Source organism: Heptranchias perlo, chromosome 40, assembly GCF_035084215.1.
Source record: "Heptranchias perlo isolate sHepPer1 chromosome 40, sHepPer1.hap1, whole genome shotgun sequence".
NCBI lineage: Eukaryota > Metazoa > Chordata > Chondrichthyes > Hexanchiformes > Hexanchidae > Heptranchias > Heptranchias perlo.
The window spans coordinates 16,716,788-16,730,731 of record NC_090364.1 but is presented as its reverse complement, the minus strand read 5'-3'; the positions used below and the strand labels follow the sequence as shown (position 1 = coordinate 16,730,731).

The following is a 13,944-nucleotide window of genomic DNA, read 5'->3' as shown; positions in this document are numbered from 1 at the left end:
TTGAATGGCGGAACAGGCTCGAGGGGCTGAATGGCCTCCTCCTGTTCCTATTCTGGGTTCACCGTGTGGATGGTATTTAGTACTTTCGAACCTCAATCAGCTTGTCCTTTAACGATCTCTCCAGACCGCAGATCATAAGTTTCTGTGATATTTCCTCATGGAAACGGTGCTTTAAAAACCTGCAGCATAATCGCCAGATTTATACATCGCTCGACCCCTCGAGAATTCCCCACTCAGCCCCTCCTCCCCCCGACACTGACCCCTCGAGAATTCCCCACTCAGCCCCTCCTCCCCCCGACACTGACCCCTCGAGTACTCCCCACTCAGCCCCTCCTCCCCCCGACACTGACCCCTCGTGTACTCCCCACTCAGCCCCACCCCCCCCGACACTGACCCCTCGAGAACTCCCCACTCAGCCCCACCCCCCCCGACACTGACCCCTCGAGAACTCCCCACTCTGCCCCTCCCCCCCGACACTGACCCCTCGAGAACTCCCACTCAGCCCCTCCCCCCGACACTGACCCCTCGAGAACTCCCCACTCAGCCCCACCCCCCCCGACACTGACCCCTCGAGAACTCCCCACTCAGCCCCTCCCCCCGACACTGACCCCTCGAGCACTCCCACTCAGCCCCTCCCCCCGACACTGACCCCTCGAGTACTCCCCTCAGCTCCTCCCCCCGACTCTTATCCCTCGAGTACTCCCCACTCAGCCCCTCCCCCCCGACACTGATCCCTCGAGAACTCCCCACTCAACCCCTCCCGACACTGACCCCTCGAGTACTCCGCACTCAGCCCCTCCCCCCGACACTGACCCCTCGAGTGCTCCCCACTCAGCCCCTCCCCCCGACACTGACCCCTCGAGTACTCCCCAATCAGCCCCTCCTCCGCCACTTACCCCTCGAGTACTCCCCACTCAGCACCTCCCCCCCGACACTGACCCCTCGAGTACTCCCCTCAGCTCCTCCACCCGACTCTGATCCCTCGAGTACTCCCCACTCAGCCCCTCCCCCCCCGACACTGATCCCTCGAGAACTCCCCACTCAGCCCCTCCCCCCGACACTGACCCCTCGAGAACTCCCCACTCAGCCCTCCCCCCCCCCGACACTGATCCCTCGAGAACTCCCCACTCAACCCCTCCCGACACTGACCCCTCGAGTGCTCCCCACTCAGCCCCTCCCCTCGACACTCACTCCTGTGATACTCCATTCAGCTGCTCCCCATCTGATATTGTTTCTTATATTTTAAATCCAATTTCTCATCCAGTCCCCCATTCTCCCCTGAATTCCCATGGATTTTAGTTTTATTAGCCGACTTTCCCGTGGAACTTTGTCAAAAGTCTTCTGGAAGTAAAAATAAATATCACGGGGAACTTCCTCTCTCTTCAAAGAAGCCAAAACCTGTCAAGCGGAACATCCTGCTCCCAATCCCAGGCCGACCGCTATTTGTTAATCTATTGCTGTCCAAATACTCCACCAAATACTAACTTTCTTTTATTCGTTCATGGGATGTGGGCGTCGCTGGCGAGGCCGGCATTTATTGCCCATCCCTAATTACCCTTGAGAAGGTGGTGGTGAGCCGCCTTCTTGAACCGCTGCAGTCCGTGTGGTGACGGTTCTCCCACAGTGCTGTTAGGGAGGGGAGTCCCAGGATTTTGACCCAGCGACGATGAAGGATCGACGATATATTTCCAAGTCGGGATGGTGTGTGACTTGGAGGGGAACGTGCAGGTGGTGTTGTTCCCATGTGCCTGCTGCCCTTGTCCTTCTAGGTGGTAGAGGTCGCGGGTTTGGGAGGTGCTGTCGAACTTTACCCAGGGAAGGACGGAGGGCTGACGGACCTGTCGTTATCGGGCTGCGATTTGTCACCTCTTTTACATCTAAGCACGGTGGGCACTGCTGTCGTGGCCGTTCTTCAACTAATGAGCCTGGTCAGTGAATGTCAGCAGGTAATTCCTCCCAACAAGGTCACTGAGCAGTGTGACTTTCATAGGCCTGGTTTATTGTTTATCGAGAACCTTCAAGCGGGAGCTGGACCTGTTTCTAGTTGGGACGTAGGTCACCTCGCACAAAGGGTGGGATTCCTGTAATATAAATCGGAGTCACCGTGATCTCCCGGATTAGTTTTGAAAGGGTCGGAGAGGAATTTTCCAGATTTTTTTACCCCTTGGGTTTATCTGTGGTTTTTTTGCCTTTGCCCAGGAGATTGTTGGGGTAGGGAGTGTCTGGACAAGGAGTCAGAGTTATATGGGACAGGCTGGATTGACCAGTGGGTCTTTTCGTGTTGGTTATTTTTGTATATTGCTATGAGGCTAGCGAGGAGAAGCTCAGCGGGTAACACTGTGTCCTGTTCAGGGGTCCAAGGGTTGCGGGAGCTTGGACAGACCTGGGCTTTATGGAAAGATTTGTTTTTTTGGGGGGGTGGGGGGAGGGAGGTTGGCCGATTGTGTCATCTCCTCTTCTGGGAGAGGGGGCAGCACGGGCTCGCCCGCTGCGCTGGGGGCAGCACGGGCTCGCCCGCTGCGCTGGGGGCAGCACGGGCTCGCCCGCTGCGCTGGGGGCAGCTAGGACATGGGTCAGAAAGAAGATAATAAAAGATCCGTTAGGGTTGGAGATGAGCGAAGGAGGCCGCTGATGAGAAGGTACAGGATGCGAGAGTACAGGGCCCCAGGAACCCCCCCCGAGTCAATGGTTAAACGTCAGCACAGATACTGGGTGGGGGGGGGGGGCCCTTGCCCACGGGGACTAGGTTTTCTGCCTTCCTGGGGTACGATGGGCACTGCTGCCATCATGCCTAAGTGGCCGTTCTTCAACTAATGAGCCTGGTCAGTAAATGTCAGCAAGCTATTCGGCAGCAGAGGCATCACAGCCGAGCCCGAACCTCTCCCCTCCTGGAGGCAATCCGTGCGCACCTTCCAGCGAGAATCACCGGACAGCGATCGGGATGGGGGGTCCCTGGCTGATTTATCCAACCTAGGCCGAGGGCTGCTGAGACCAATTCCAAGGTGTGGGGGCATCTTCACCGCACGGACTGCAGCGTTTCAAGAAGGCAGCTCACCACCACCTTCTCAAGGGGAACTCGGGGATGGGCAATAAATGCCGGCCTTGCCAGCGATGCCCACATCCCGAGAATGAATAAACCCCACCCCCCCCCCCGGCCTTGGCCAAAATCAGCCGACTCAACACAGACTGGGAGTTGAATCAGCACCTCCTGGTCTGTACAGTGCAGTAACACACTGGGCAGCACAGGTACCGTGAGGGCAGGTATAATGGGGTCTCGGGGATTGATGGCTCTTGTTACCAGGTCGGAGAGTAACTTGACTGAGGATAATGAAGGATCTTGGACTTTTGATGCTGGCTCTTTTAAGGAAGACTAAATAAAACCTATAAAAGACTTAAAGAAAGAACTTGCATTTATATAGCGCCTTTCACAACCTCAGGACGTCCCAAAGTGCTTTACAGCCAATGAAGTACCTTTGAAGTGTAGCCACTGTTGTAATGTAGGGAAACGCGGCAGCCAATTTGCGCACAGCAAGATCCACAAACAGCAATGAGGTAAATCTGACTTGGGATCGAGAGCCGACCGAGGAACGGATCATTTACACCCAAACACAACGGGAGCAAAGGACAATGGGAACTTGACCGAGTTCGAAAAGTATCCTGGGCTCGTTGTGTAATGAGGGAGACCGCGTACTTTCGAAGGACACTGGGAGATAAATCAGGACAGCGACAGATAAGCAGAGAACAACTAGATTAGAGATAAGAGAGCTGTCTGCCGAAACCATGAGAAGGCATTTGAAAGAAAGAGGGGGAGAAAACAAGTCCATTTATGGCTGTTCTGCCCAACAACAAACAAAAAAACACCGTCTCACAGTGATTTTTAGGAGAACCTGGTGCGATGTTCGAGACAATACAGCGTAGGACCAGAAGCTTCTCAACTCCCAAGAGAAAGGATTTGATCACCTCTTATTCTCGAGTTGCACACCCGAGAAAGTTGGGCGAGAAGCTTCTTCTGGTAAAATCTGTCGCTTCAGTATGTCAAATAAAGTTCTTTAAGAGTTAGAAAATAACTAGTGTCTCGCTTGATCCTTGACCTTTCGTACTGAGAGAGGAAAAATCCTTAAACAATGAGACCTCCGCCATGTGGGAGCCAGTCCTGTAATCCACACGGACTCAACAGGCTGGAGCTCGTTTCCCTCACAAAGGGAAGGCTGAGGGGTGACCTGATAGAGGTCTTTAAGATTATGAAGGGATTCGATAGGGTAGATGTAGAGAAAATGTTTCCGTTTGTTGGGGAGACCAAAACTAGGGGTCATAAATATAAGATAGTCACTAATAAATCCAATAGGGAATTCAGGAGAAACTTCTTTACCCAGAGAGTGGTGAGAATGTGGAACTCGCTACCACAAGGAGTAGTTGAGGCGAATAGTGTAGATGCGTTTAAGGGGAAGCGAGATAAACACATGAGGGAGAAAGGAATAGAAGGATATGCTGATAGGGTGAGATGAATTAGGGAGGGAGGAGGCTCATGAGGAGCATAAACACCAGCACAGACCAACTGGGCCGAATGGCCTGTTTCTGTGCTATAAATTCTATGTAATACTGAGTGGAATTTGATCCCTCCTGTTCCACAAAACCACGATAGGAACCAAGAGGCCTGTTCACCCGCTCATCCTTGGCTCAACCGCCCTGCGCTGCCTGCCTATAAGAGGGGAGACAGCTGCAGCCTTTTTTAAAAAGGATTCATTCATGGGATGTGGGCGTCGCTGGCGAGGCCGGCATTTATTGCCCATCCCTAATTGCCCCTCGAGAAGGTGGTGGTGAGCCGCCTTCTTGAACCGCTGCAGTCCGCGCGTGGTGAAGGTGCTGTTAGGTAGGGAGTTCCAGGATTTTGACCCAGCGACAATACCTGAGGGGGCAGGCCACCTTCGTACGCTGGCCAGCTACAGGAGAAGGCGATCGGGCGGCCTGTGGCGTTCAGTGCCCTTGACATCAACGGATACCCTGATCAAAATGGAAAAGAAAGAGAGTTTAAAACCCCGTCATTCTGCAGCTTCCTGCCGTCTCAAGTGAGTTTATCCGAGGAACAACGGAACAATGCAGACCAGGGAGGGATCTGCATCCCCTCGCTCACTCGTGCCTCCCAATCAGGTTTGATCCCAGTCTGCACTGAACCAGGTTAAAAAAATAGGAGCAATTCGGCTTGTTAGTGCCTCTGGGAGGGGGAGCGGGGGGAAAATCAGCCAGGGTCATTAACCAGCAGCTCCTACTGGAAGGGAGTGTGTATGGATTTCAGGCGAGGACAAGATTGGGCTTTGCTACGATGCCCCCTGCAGATGAATAGTTTTATCACCACTCTGTCAAAGCTGTTACATGAATAATGGCCACTGCAACAACAGCCTGCATTTATACGGCATCTTTAATGCAGAAGGATGCCCCAAGTCGCTTCACAGGGGCGTAATCAAATATAAATGGTCACGGAGCCAAAGAAGGAGACATTAGGAGGGGTGACCAAAAACCTGGTTAAAGAGGTGGATTTTAAGGAGGGTCTCAGAGGAAGAGAGGGAGGTGGAGAGGAGGAGGGGTTTAGGGAGGGAATTCCAGAGCTTGGGGCTATTGGGAGGTGTGAGCAGCGCCCATGAAACCAGATCTCAGCAAGAGGTCTGCACATTCAGGAGAAAGAGGAAGAACATCCCCCAATACCAGGAATCACCTGACTATTATTAAAATCTTGCTTTTACTGCCACTTCCTGTTGTCGTGATTTTTGGTCGCACTTTCACATCAACATTTAACATTAAAACTGCCTACATCAACATTTAGGATTGAAATCCTGTATGTAAACAGTTGCATGTAACAGTGCAGTCGCAGGCTGTGGCCATTAGGTGGTGATATGGAGCAATTTCTTTCCCGACTAATGCGATATCTTGTATATTAAAAAGAAAGAACTTGCGTTTATATAGCACCTTTCACGACCTCAGGACGCCCCAAAGCACTTTACAGTCAATGAAGTACTTTTGAAGTGCAGTCACTGTTGTGATGTGGGAAATGCGGCAGCCAATTTGCGCACAGCAAGATCCCACAAACAGCAATGAGATAATGACCAGAAAATCCGTTTTAGTGATAAATATTGACCAGAAACTGGGGAGAACTCCCCTGCGAAATAGCGCCGTGGGATCTTTTACATCCTCCTGAAGGGGCAGACTCGGTTTAATTTCTCATCCCGAAAGACGGCACCTCCGACAGTGCAGCACTCCTTCAGTACTGGCACCGGGAGTGTCAGCCTAGATTTTGTGCTCAAGTTTCTGGAGTGAGACCTGATCCCACGACCTTCTGACCCAGAGGCGAGTGTGCTACCCACTAAACACATAAAAAAACCTTATGTTCATTAATGACCGTGAGAAACACCAGAGGCAATCTACTGCCCCCTGCTGGATAACGCCTCTGTGTCGATGTCAGGAGGTGGTAGGAATGGGCTTGGCTGTGATGCTTCCCATGGTTAATCAGCGTATGTCATTCACTTTCCAGGGCCGTGCGTGAAGATTGGCCAACTGGTGCCAGGCAACAGGGTGACTGACGCCTATGGAACTGTACCCAGCAGACGCCAACAGCAAGGGGTGCTGACTCATGCACCCAAGTGACCATCCTTGGTGGGTGAGCCTAGTCAGGGTCTTGTCAGCCAGCTAATCAACCACGGGGGGCATCGCGACCAAACCCAATTCTGTCCTCACCAGATATCCGCGCATCCGATTAATCCCCTCCCCCAGAGGGACTGCCATACCCTCGAGACTCCTGCTTTTAAGTAACGGAGGGGGTCCTGATTATTACAGAGACCGAGGAGTAAACATTTCTGAGGCATTGCTCCCGGGATGGAGATCACGGATCAGGGAGTGTGGAGGTCCCGATTTTCTGGTCATTAATATACGTTAGTGAATAAAGAGAAATTATTTCCAGTGGCAGGAGGGTCAGTAACCAGAGGACACAGATTTAAAATAATTGGCAAAAGAATCAGAGGGGGAGATGAGGAAACATTTTTTTTTACGCAGCGAGTTGTGATGATCTGGAATGCGCTGCCTGAAAGGGCGGTGGGAGCAGATTCAATAGTAACTTTCAAAAGGGAATTGGATAAATAGTGGAAGGGAAAAATGTGGGACTAATTGGACAGCTCTTTCAAAGAGCCGGCACAGGCACGATGGGCCGAACGGCCTTCTCCCGTGCTGTAGGATTCTATGATCGCTGAGAGTCGGGAATGACGACCTCTGACCCTGTTGAGCCGAACCCTGTGCCGGGAGTGGAAACCTGGGGCAGGAGGGGAGTTTTACCCTCCGAAGCCTTCATTCTGCTGAGCAAATCTGCCAGTGCCAGTCCTGCCAGCGACTCCTGATCTTACCCACAGCCTTTTCGGAGGAGTTTGAGTAGCAGCCGTCCAGCTTCAGCATGTCCACGCCCCAGGAGGCAAAGGTACGAGCGTCAAAGTCAATCAGGTCCAGCGTGGTGCCTGGGTAACCGCCACAGGTGAATGTGCCCAGGTCTCCGTAAATGCCCAGTTTCAAGCCTTTCGAGTGGACCTTTAAAACAAGGTGCAGAGAAATGTTTGACTTTTGTTGGGCAAGGGGTATTAAGGGTTACGGAACCAAGGTGGGTAGATGGAGTTAGGGTACAGACCAGCCATGATCTCACTGAACGGCGGAACAGGCTCGAGGGGCTGAATGGCCCACTCCCCAAAGAACACAAGTCTTTGAAGGTGGCAGGACAAGTCGATAAGGCTGTTAAAGAAAAGCATAAGGGGTCCTTGGCTTTATAAACAGAGGCACAGAGTACAAAAGTAATGTTAGATAAAGAGGGGTGGGAGGAGGCTCGTCCAGAGTAAAACTTCGGCACAGAGTAGTTGGGCCGAATGGCCTGTTTCTGTGCGGTAAATTCTATGCAATTCAATGTAAGGAGGTTACGCTAACCCTTTATAAATCACTGGTTAGGCCTCAGCTGGAATATTGTGTCCAATTCTGGGCACCGCACTTTAGGGCTGATGTCAAGGCCTTGGAGAGCGTGGCAAAGGGGATTTACTAGAACGGTACCGGGGATGAGGGACTTCCAAATTCAATAGTAACTTTCAAAAGGGAATTGGAAAGGAAAAATTTGCAGGGCTATGGGGAAAGAGCATGGGTGTGGGACTAATTGGACAGCTCTTTCAAAGAGCCGGCACAGGCACGATGGGCCGAAAGGCCTCCGTCTGTGCTGTAAGATTCTATGAACAATTGCAGAACTAACGGGTTCCTCTTTAAGCAGAAGCCAGACGTCTGAGTGAAACATTGCAGGAGATCAACACCACAATCGGTTTCCATCCTAACCCAAATCACGCACGGCCCGATCAGCAGTAGAAATACCGCTCACGTGGTTTGTGGGGGGGGGAGGGAGGAATCAGAGTGGGGGGGGGGGGGGGTGACCGGAGAGGGGGAAGCGGAGAGGGTGGTCTGGGGTGGGAGAGGGGAATGGGGAGGGTGGGAAGGGATTAAAATTTAGACTCACATATTGAGCCAAAGCTTTAATTCCACTGGGGAATCGGTGGGGATCGGCCACGAGCCGCCCCTCGGAATCCCTCTTCTTCGCTGCCCAGCAGTCGTCTATGTTCACGTACTGGTAGCCAAGCTCCTTCCAGCCGTCCTCTGTCAACCGGTCTGCCATGTCCATGAACAGGCGCTCACTGTTTGCAAACAGAGGAAAGAGGGCAAAGAGTTAGACTTCCCGCCCAGGTCCCCGCACGGAGTGGTGCCGGTGAAGGCCTCAACGGGGAGTGGGGTGTGGGGGGGGGGGGGGTCCAGGCCCCAACGGAGGCGGGGGGTCCAGGCCCCAACGGGCGGCCCAGGCCTGTCCCTACTCTGAGGTCCCGAGTTGGAACGTTGGCCGTGTCTCAGTGGGTCGCACTCTCACCCTCTGAGCCTGAAGGTCATGGGTTCAAGCCCCACTCCAGAGATCTGAGCACATTGTCCATAATGGGTGAGGGAGGGCTACATTATCGGGGACGTTAAAGCGAGGCCCTATCTTCCTGCTCACGTGGAGGTAAATTATCCCACAGACACAAAGGAGAGTGGGGGAGTCCTCCCCGGTGTCCTGCATAATATTTATCCCTCACCCAACACCACGAAAAAAAAGTGATCATTGTTACATAGGAACAGGAGTAGGCCATTCAGCCCCTCGTGCCTGCTCCGCCATTTGATAAGATCAGAGCTGATCTGTGATCTAACTCCATATACCTGCCTTTGGCCCATATCCCTTAATACCTTTGGTTGCCAAAAAGCTATCTATCTCAGATTTAGAGCATCAATTGCCGTTTGCGGAAGAGAGTTCCAAACTTCTACAACCCTTTGTGTGTAGAAATGTTTTCTAATCTCACTCCTGAAAGGTCTGGCTCTAATTTTTAGACTGTGCCCCCTACTCCTAGAATCCCCAACCAGCGGAAATAGTTTCTCTCAATCTGTTCCCCTTAATATCTTATAAACTTCGATCAGATCACCCCTTAACCTTCCAAACTCCAGAGAATACAACCCCAATTTGTGTAATCTCTCCTCGTAACTTAACCCTTGAAGTCCGGGTATCATTCTAGTAAACCTACGCTGCACTCCCTCCAAGGCCAATATGTCCTTCCGAAGGTGCGGTGCCCAGAACTGCTCACCATACTCCGGGTGCGGTCTAACCAGGGTTTTGTATAGCTGCAGCATAACTTGTGCCCCCTTGTACTCCAGTCCTCTAGATAGAAAGGCCAGCATTGTTGTTTGTGGGATCTTGCTGTGCGCGAATTGGCAGCTGCGTTTCCCACATTACAACAGGAACCACACCTCAAAAAGTGCTTCACTGGCTGTGAAGACCCCTGTGGTCCAATAGTCACTGACACTCACTGTCTAGGCTCACCTATGAAGCCACCTTGACGACCTAGTAGAGGCTGCTGGTATCTGTGGAACTGAACCCCAGTGCTAGCCAGGCCGGCAAAGGCAGTGGTGATGAGGGTCTCACATTCACCTGCAATTTTTTGTTTTAGGGACAATGGGGCGAGTGTGGAGTCCCCGCCTCGATTCCCGGCGATGTTTCCCGGGAGATCCCGGCCCCGGCCTCACCTGATGCAGTTTTTCGGGTCGGTGTTACAGTCCGTGTTACACCGGAATCGCTCCCAGGCCAGCCATCCCATGGGGGGGGTTCGCATTAGGCCGTTGTCCAGCGACAGCCCGCAGCCAGTGAGGGCCAACAGGAGCGGCACAACCAACAGCTCCATCCCTGAGAGAGACAATCGCTCAACGAGGCCTTCAACCTAGGCATCAACAACACAACGCATGCAAGAGTGAGGCAGTCATAGAATGACAAGAGGCGGGCCATTCGGCCCATCGAGCCTGTGCCAGCTGTTTGAAAGAGCTGCCCAATTAGTCCCACTCCCCTACTCTTTCCCCATAGCCTGGGAATTTTTTTCCCCCTTCCACTATTTATCCAATTCCCTTTTGAAAGTTATTATTGAACCTGCTTCCACCGCCCTTTCAAGCAGCGCATTCCAGATCAGAACAACTCACTGCTTCATAAAAATTCTCATGTTCTGGCTCTTTTGCCAATTACCTTAAATGTGTGTTCTCTGGTTTTTTTTTATTCATTCATGGGATGTGGGCGTCGCTGGCGAGGCCGGCATTTATTGCCCATCCCTAATTGCCCTTGAGAAGGTGGTGGTGAGCCGCCTTCTTGAACCGCTGCAGTCTGTGTGGTGACGGTTCTCCCACAGTGCTGTTAGGAAGGGAGTTCCAGGATTTTGAAGGAACGGCGATATATTTCCAAGTCGGGATGGTGTGTGACTTGGAGGGGAACATGCAGGTGGTATTGTTCCCATGCGCCTGCTGCCCTTGTCCTTCTAGATTGGTTTTGAAAGAGCAGCCCCTTATCCTAAGATTATGCCCCCTCGTTCTAGTTTCACCCATCCTTGGGAACATCCTTAGCGCATCCACCCGATCAAGCCCCTTCACAATCTTATATGTTTCAATAAGATCGCCTCTCATTCTTCTGAACTCCAATGAGTAGAGTCCCAATCTACTCAACCTCTTGTGAAGGGAGTGAATGTTTAGGGTGGTGGATGGGGTGCCAATCAAGCGGGCTGCTTTGTCCTGGAATACTGCATACAGTTTTGGTCTCCATACTTAAGAAAATACATACTTGCTCTCGAGGCAGTACAAAGAAGGTTCACTCGGTTAATCCCGGGGATGAGGGGGCGGACATATGAGGAGAGGTTGAGTAGATTGGGACTCTACTCATTGGAGTTCAGAAGAATGAGAGGCGATCTTATTGAAACATATAAGATTGTGAAGGGGCTTGATCGGGTGGATGCGGTAAGGATGTTCCCAATGATGGGTGAAACTAGAACGAGGGGGCATAATCTTAGGATAAGGGGCTGCTCTTTCAAAACTGAGATGAGGGGAAACTTCTTCACTCAGAAGGTGGTAGGTCTGTGGAATTTGCTGCCCCAGGAAGCTGTGGAAGCTACATCATTAAATAAATTTAAAACAGAAATAGACAGTTTCCTAGAAGTAAAGGGAATTAGGGGTTACGGGGAGCGGGCAGGAAATTGGACATGAATTTAGATTTGAGGTTACGATCAGATCAGCCATGATCTTATTGAATGGCGGAGCAGGCTCGAGGGGCCGATTGGCCTACTCCTGCTCCTATTTCTTATGTTCTTATGTAGGTGGTAGAGGTCGCGGGTTTGGGAGGAGCTGTCGAAGAAGCCTTGGCGAGTTGCTGCAGTGCATCCTGTGGATGGTACACACTGCAGCCACAGTGCGCCGGTGGTGAAGGGAGTGAATGTTTAGGGTGGTGGATGGGGTGCCAATAAGTGGGCTGCTTTGTCCTGGATGGTGTCGAGCTTCTTGAGTGTTGTTAGAGCTGCACTCATCCAGGCAAGTGGAGAGTATTCCATCACACTCCTGACTTGTGCCTTGTAGATGGTGGAAAGGCTTTGGGGAGTCAGGAGGTGAGGCCCAGGACTCGAGCCCTCCAAATCCTCGGGCTTCATGCATCGAGGAATCTCACAGCTCATTCCCAACCCACCCGTGCCAGCTCCAGAACCTGATCCAGTTCTAGTAATCCGACACTTTGTAACTGTGCTCAGCCCAGTGACGCCCGCTCACTCCCCCTCGGCGGGCGCACTGGCCCGCTCACTCCCCCTCGCCGGGCGTACTCGCCCGCACGCTCCCCCTCGGCGGGCGCACTGGCCCGCTCCCTCCCCCTCGGCGGGCGCACTGGCCCGCTCCCTCCCCCTCGGCGGGCGCACTGGCCCGCTCCCTCCCCCTCGGCGGGCGCACTGGCCCGCTCCCTCCCCCTCGGCGGGCGCACTGGCCCGCTCCCTCCCCCTCGGCGGGCGCACTGGCCCGCTCCCTCCCCCTCGGCGGGCGCACTCGCCCGCTCCCTCCCCCTCGGCGGGCGCACTCGCCCGCTCCCTCCCCCTCGGCGGGCGCACTCGCCCGCTCCCTCCCCCTCGGCGGGGGCACTCGCCCGCTCCCTCCCCCTCGGCGGGCGCACTGGCCCGCTCCCTCCCCCTCGCCGGGCGTACTCGCCCGCACGCTCCCCCTCGGCGAGGACACCCGCTCCCTCCCTCCCCCTCGGCGGGCGCGCTGGCCCGCTCCCTCCCCCTCGGCGGGCGCGCTGGCCCGCTCCCTCCCCCTCGGCGGGCGCGCTGGCCCGCTCCCTCCCCCTCGGCGGGCGCGCTCGCCCGCTCCCTCCCCCTCGGCGGGCGCGCTCGCCCGCTCCCTCCCCCCTCGGCGGGCGCGCTCGCCCGCTCCCTCCCCCTCGGCGGGCGCGCTCGCCCGCTCCCTCCCCCTCGGCGGGCGCGCTCGCCCGCTCCCTCCCCCTCGGCGGGCGCGCTCGCCCGCTCCCTCCCCCTCGGCGGGCGCGCTCGCCCGCTCCCTCCCCCTCGGCGGGCGCGCTCGCCCGCTCCCTCCCCCTCGGCGGGCGCGCTCGCCCGCTCCCTCCCCCTCGGCGGGCGCACTCGCCCGCTCCCTCCCCCTCGGCGGGCGCACTCGCCCGCTCCCTCCCCCTCGGCGGGCGCACTCGCCCGCTCCCTCCCCCTCGGCGGGAGTACTCGCCCGCTCCCTCCCCCTCGGCGGGGATACTCGCCCGCTCCCTCCCCCTCGGCGGGGGTACTCGCCCGCTCCCTCCCCCTCGGCGGGAGTACTCGCCCGCTCCCTCCCCCTCGGCGGGAGTACTCGCCCGCTCCCTCCCCCTCGGAGGGGGTACTCGCCCGCTCCCTCCCCCTCGGAGGGGGTACTCGCCCGCTCCCTCCCCCTCGGAGGGGATACTCGCCCGCTCCCTCCCCCTCGGAGGGGAGTACTCGCCCGCTTCCTCCCCCTCGGAGGGGATACTCGCCCGCTCATTCCCCCTCGGAGGGGATACTCGCCCGCTTCCTCCCCCTCGGAGGGGATACTCGCCCGCTCCCTCCCTCCCTCCCTCCCTCTCGGCAAGGATACTCACTCCCTCACGGTTGTTTCTGATCGGCTCGGTGACAGCAAAAGCAAACAGCTCAACTTCCTGCTCCGTTCAATCCACCGGGAATCACATGTCTTGTGTTACACAGTTCCTTCTCCGAGACTTTAATCTAACTCTCCAGCTCACCGCCTCGCCCTCTGAACCACAATCAAAGGTCCTGCAACAGCACAAGAAGGACAGCTGAGGCCTGGAGAGAGGCTCCATTCCTGGGGACACTGCCACCTACAGCTGACACCTCTTTCCAATTATCAGCGAGAGTGCCGGCCAGTAATGCTCCTTGTATTTACACTGCCTCTCAGAGTGCTTCACACCCAATTCATTCCTTTCGGAGTCCGGAGAGAGCTGCCGTTCTGCCCTGGGAAAGTCTCGTAAACAGCAATGAGATGAACGGCCAGTTAATCTGTTTGCTCCGTTCTCGCCCCATGATCCAGGCTGACAATGCT

General features: G+C 54.9%; 1 protein-coding gene across 1 annotated transcript in view; it reads right to left on the bottom strand.

The window, feature by feature from the left end:
• Positions 1–13,716, bottom strand: part of LOC137305756 (alpha-N-acetylgalactosaminidase-like) — a 22,422-nt gene extending 8,706 nt beyond the window's left edge. The window contains 5 exon segments of the mRNA XM_067974705.1: positions 4,907–5,001; positions 7,386–7,563; positions 8,522–8,696; positions 10,105–10,295; positions 13,487–13,716. Coding sequence (XP_067830806.1) covers positions 4,907–5,001; positions 7,386–7,563; positions 8,522–8,696; positions 10,105–10,259 — 603 coding nt within the window. The 5' untranslated portion in view covers positions 10,260–10,295; positions 13,487–13,716.
• Positions 13,717–13,944: the final 228 nt, after the last annotated feature.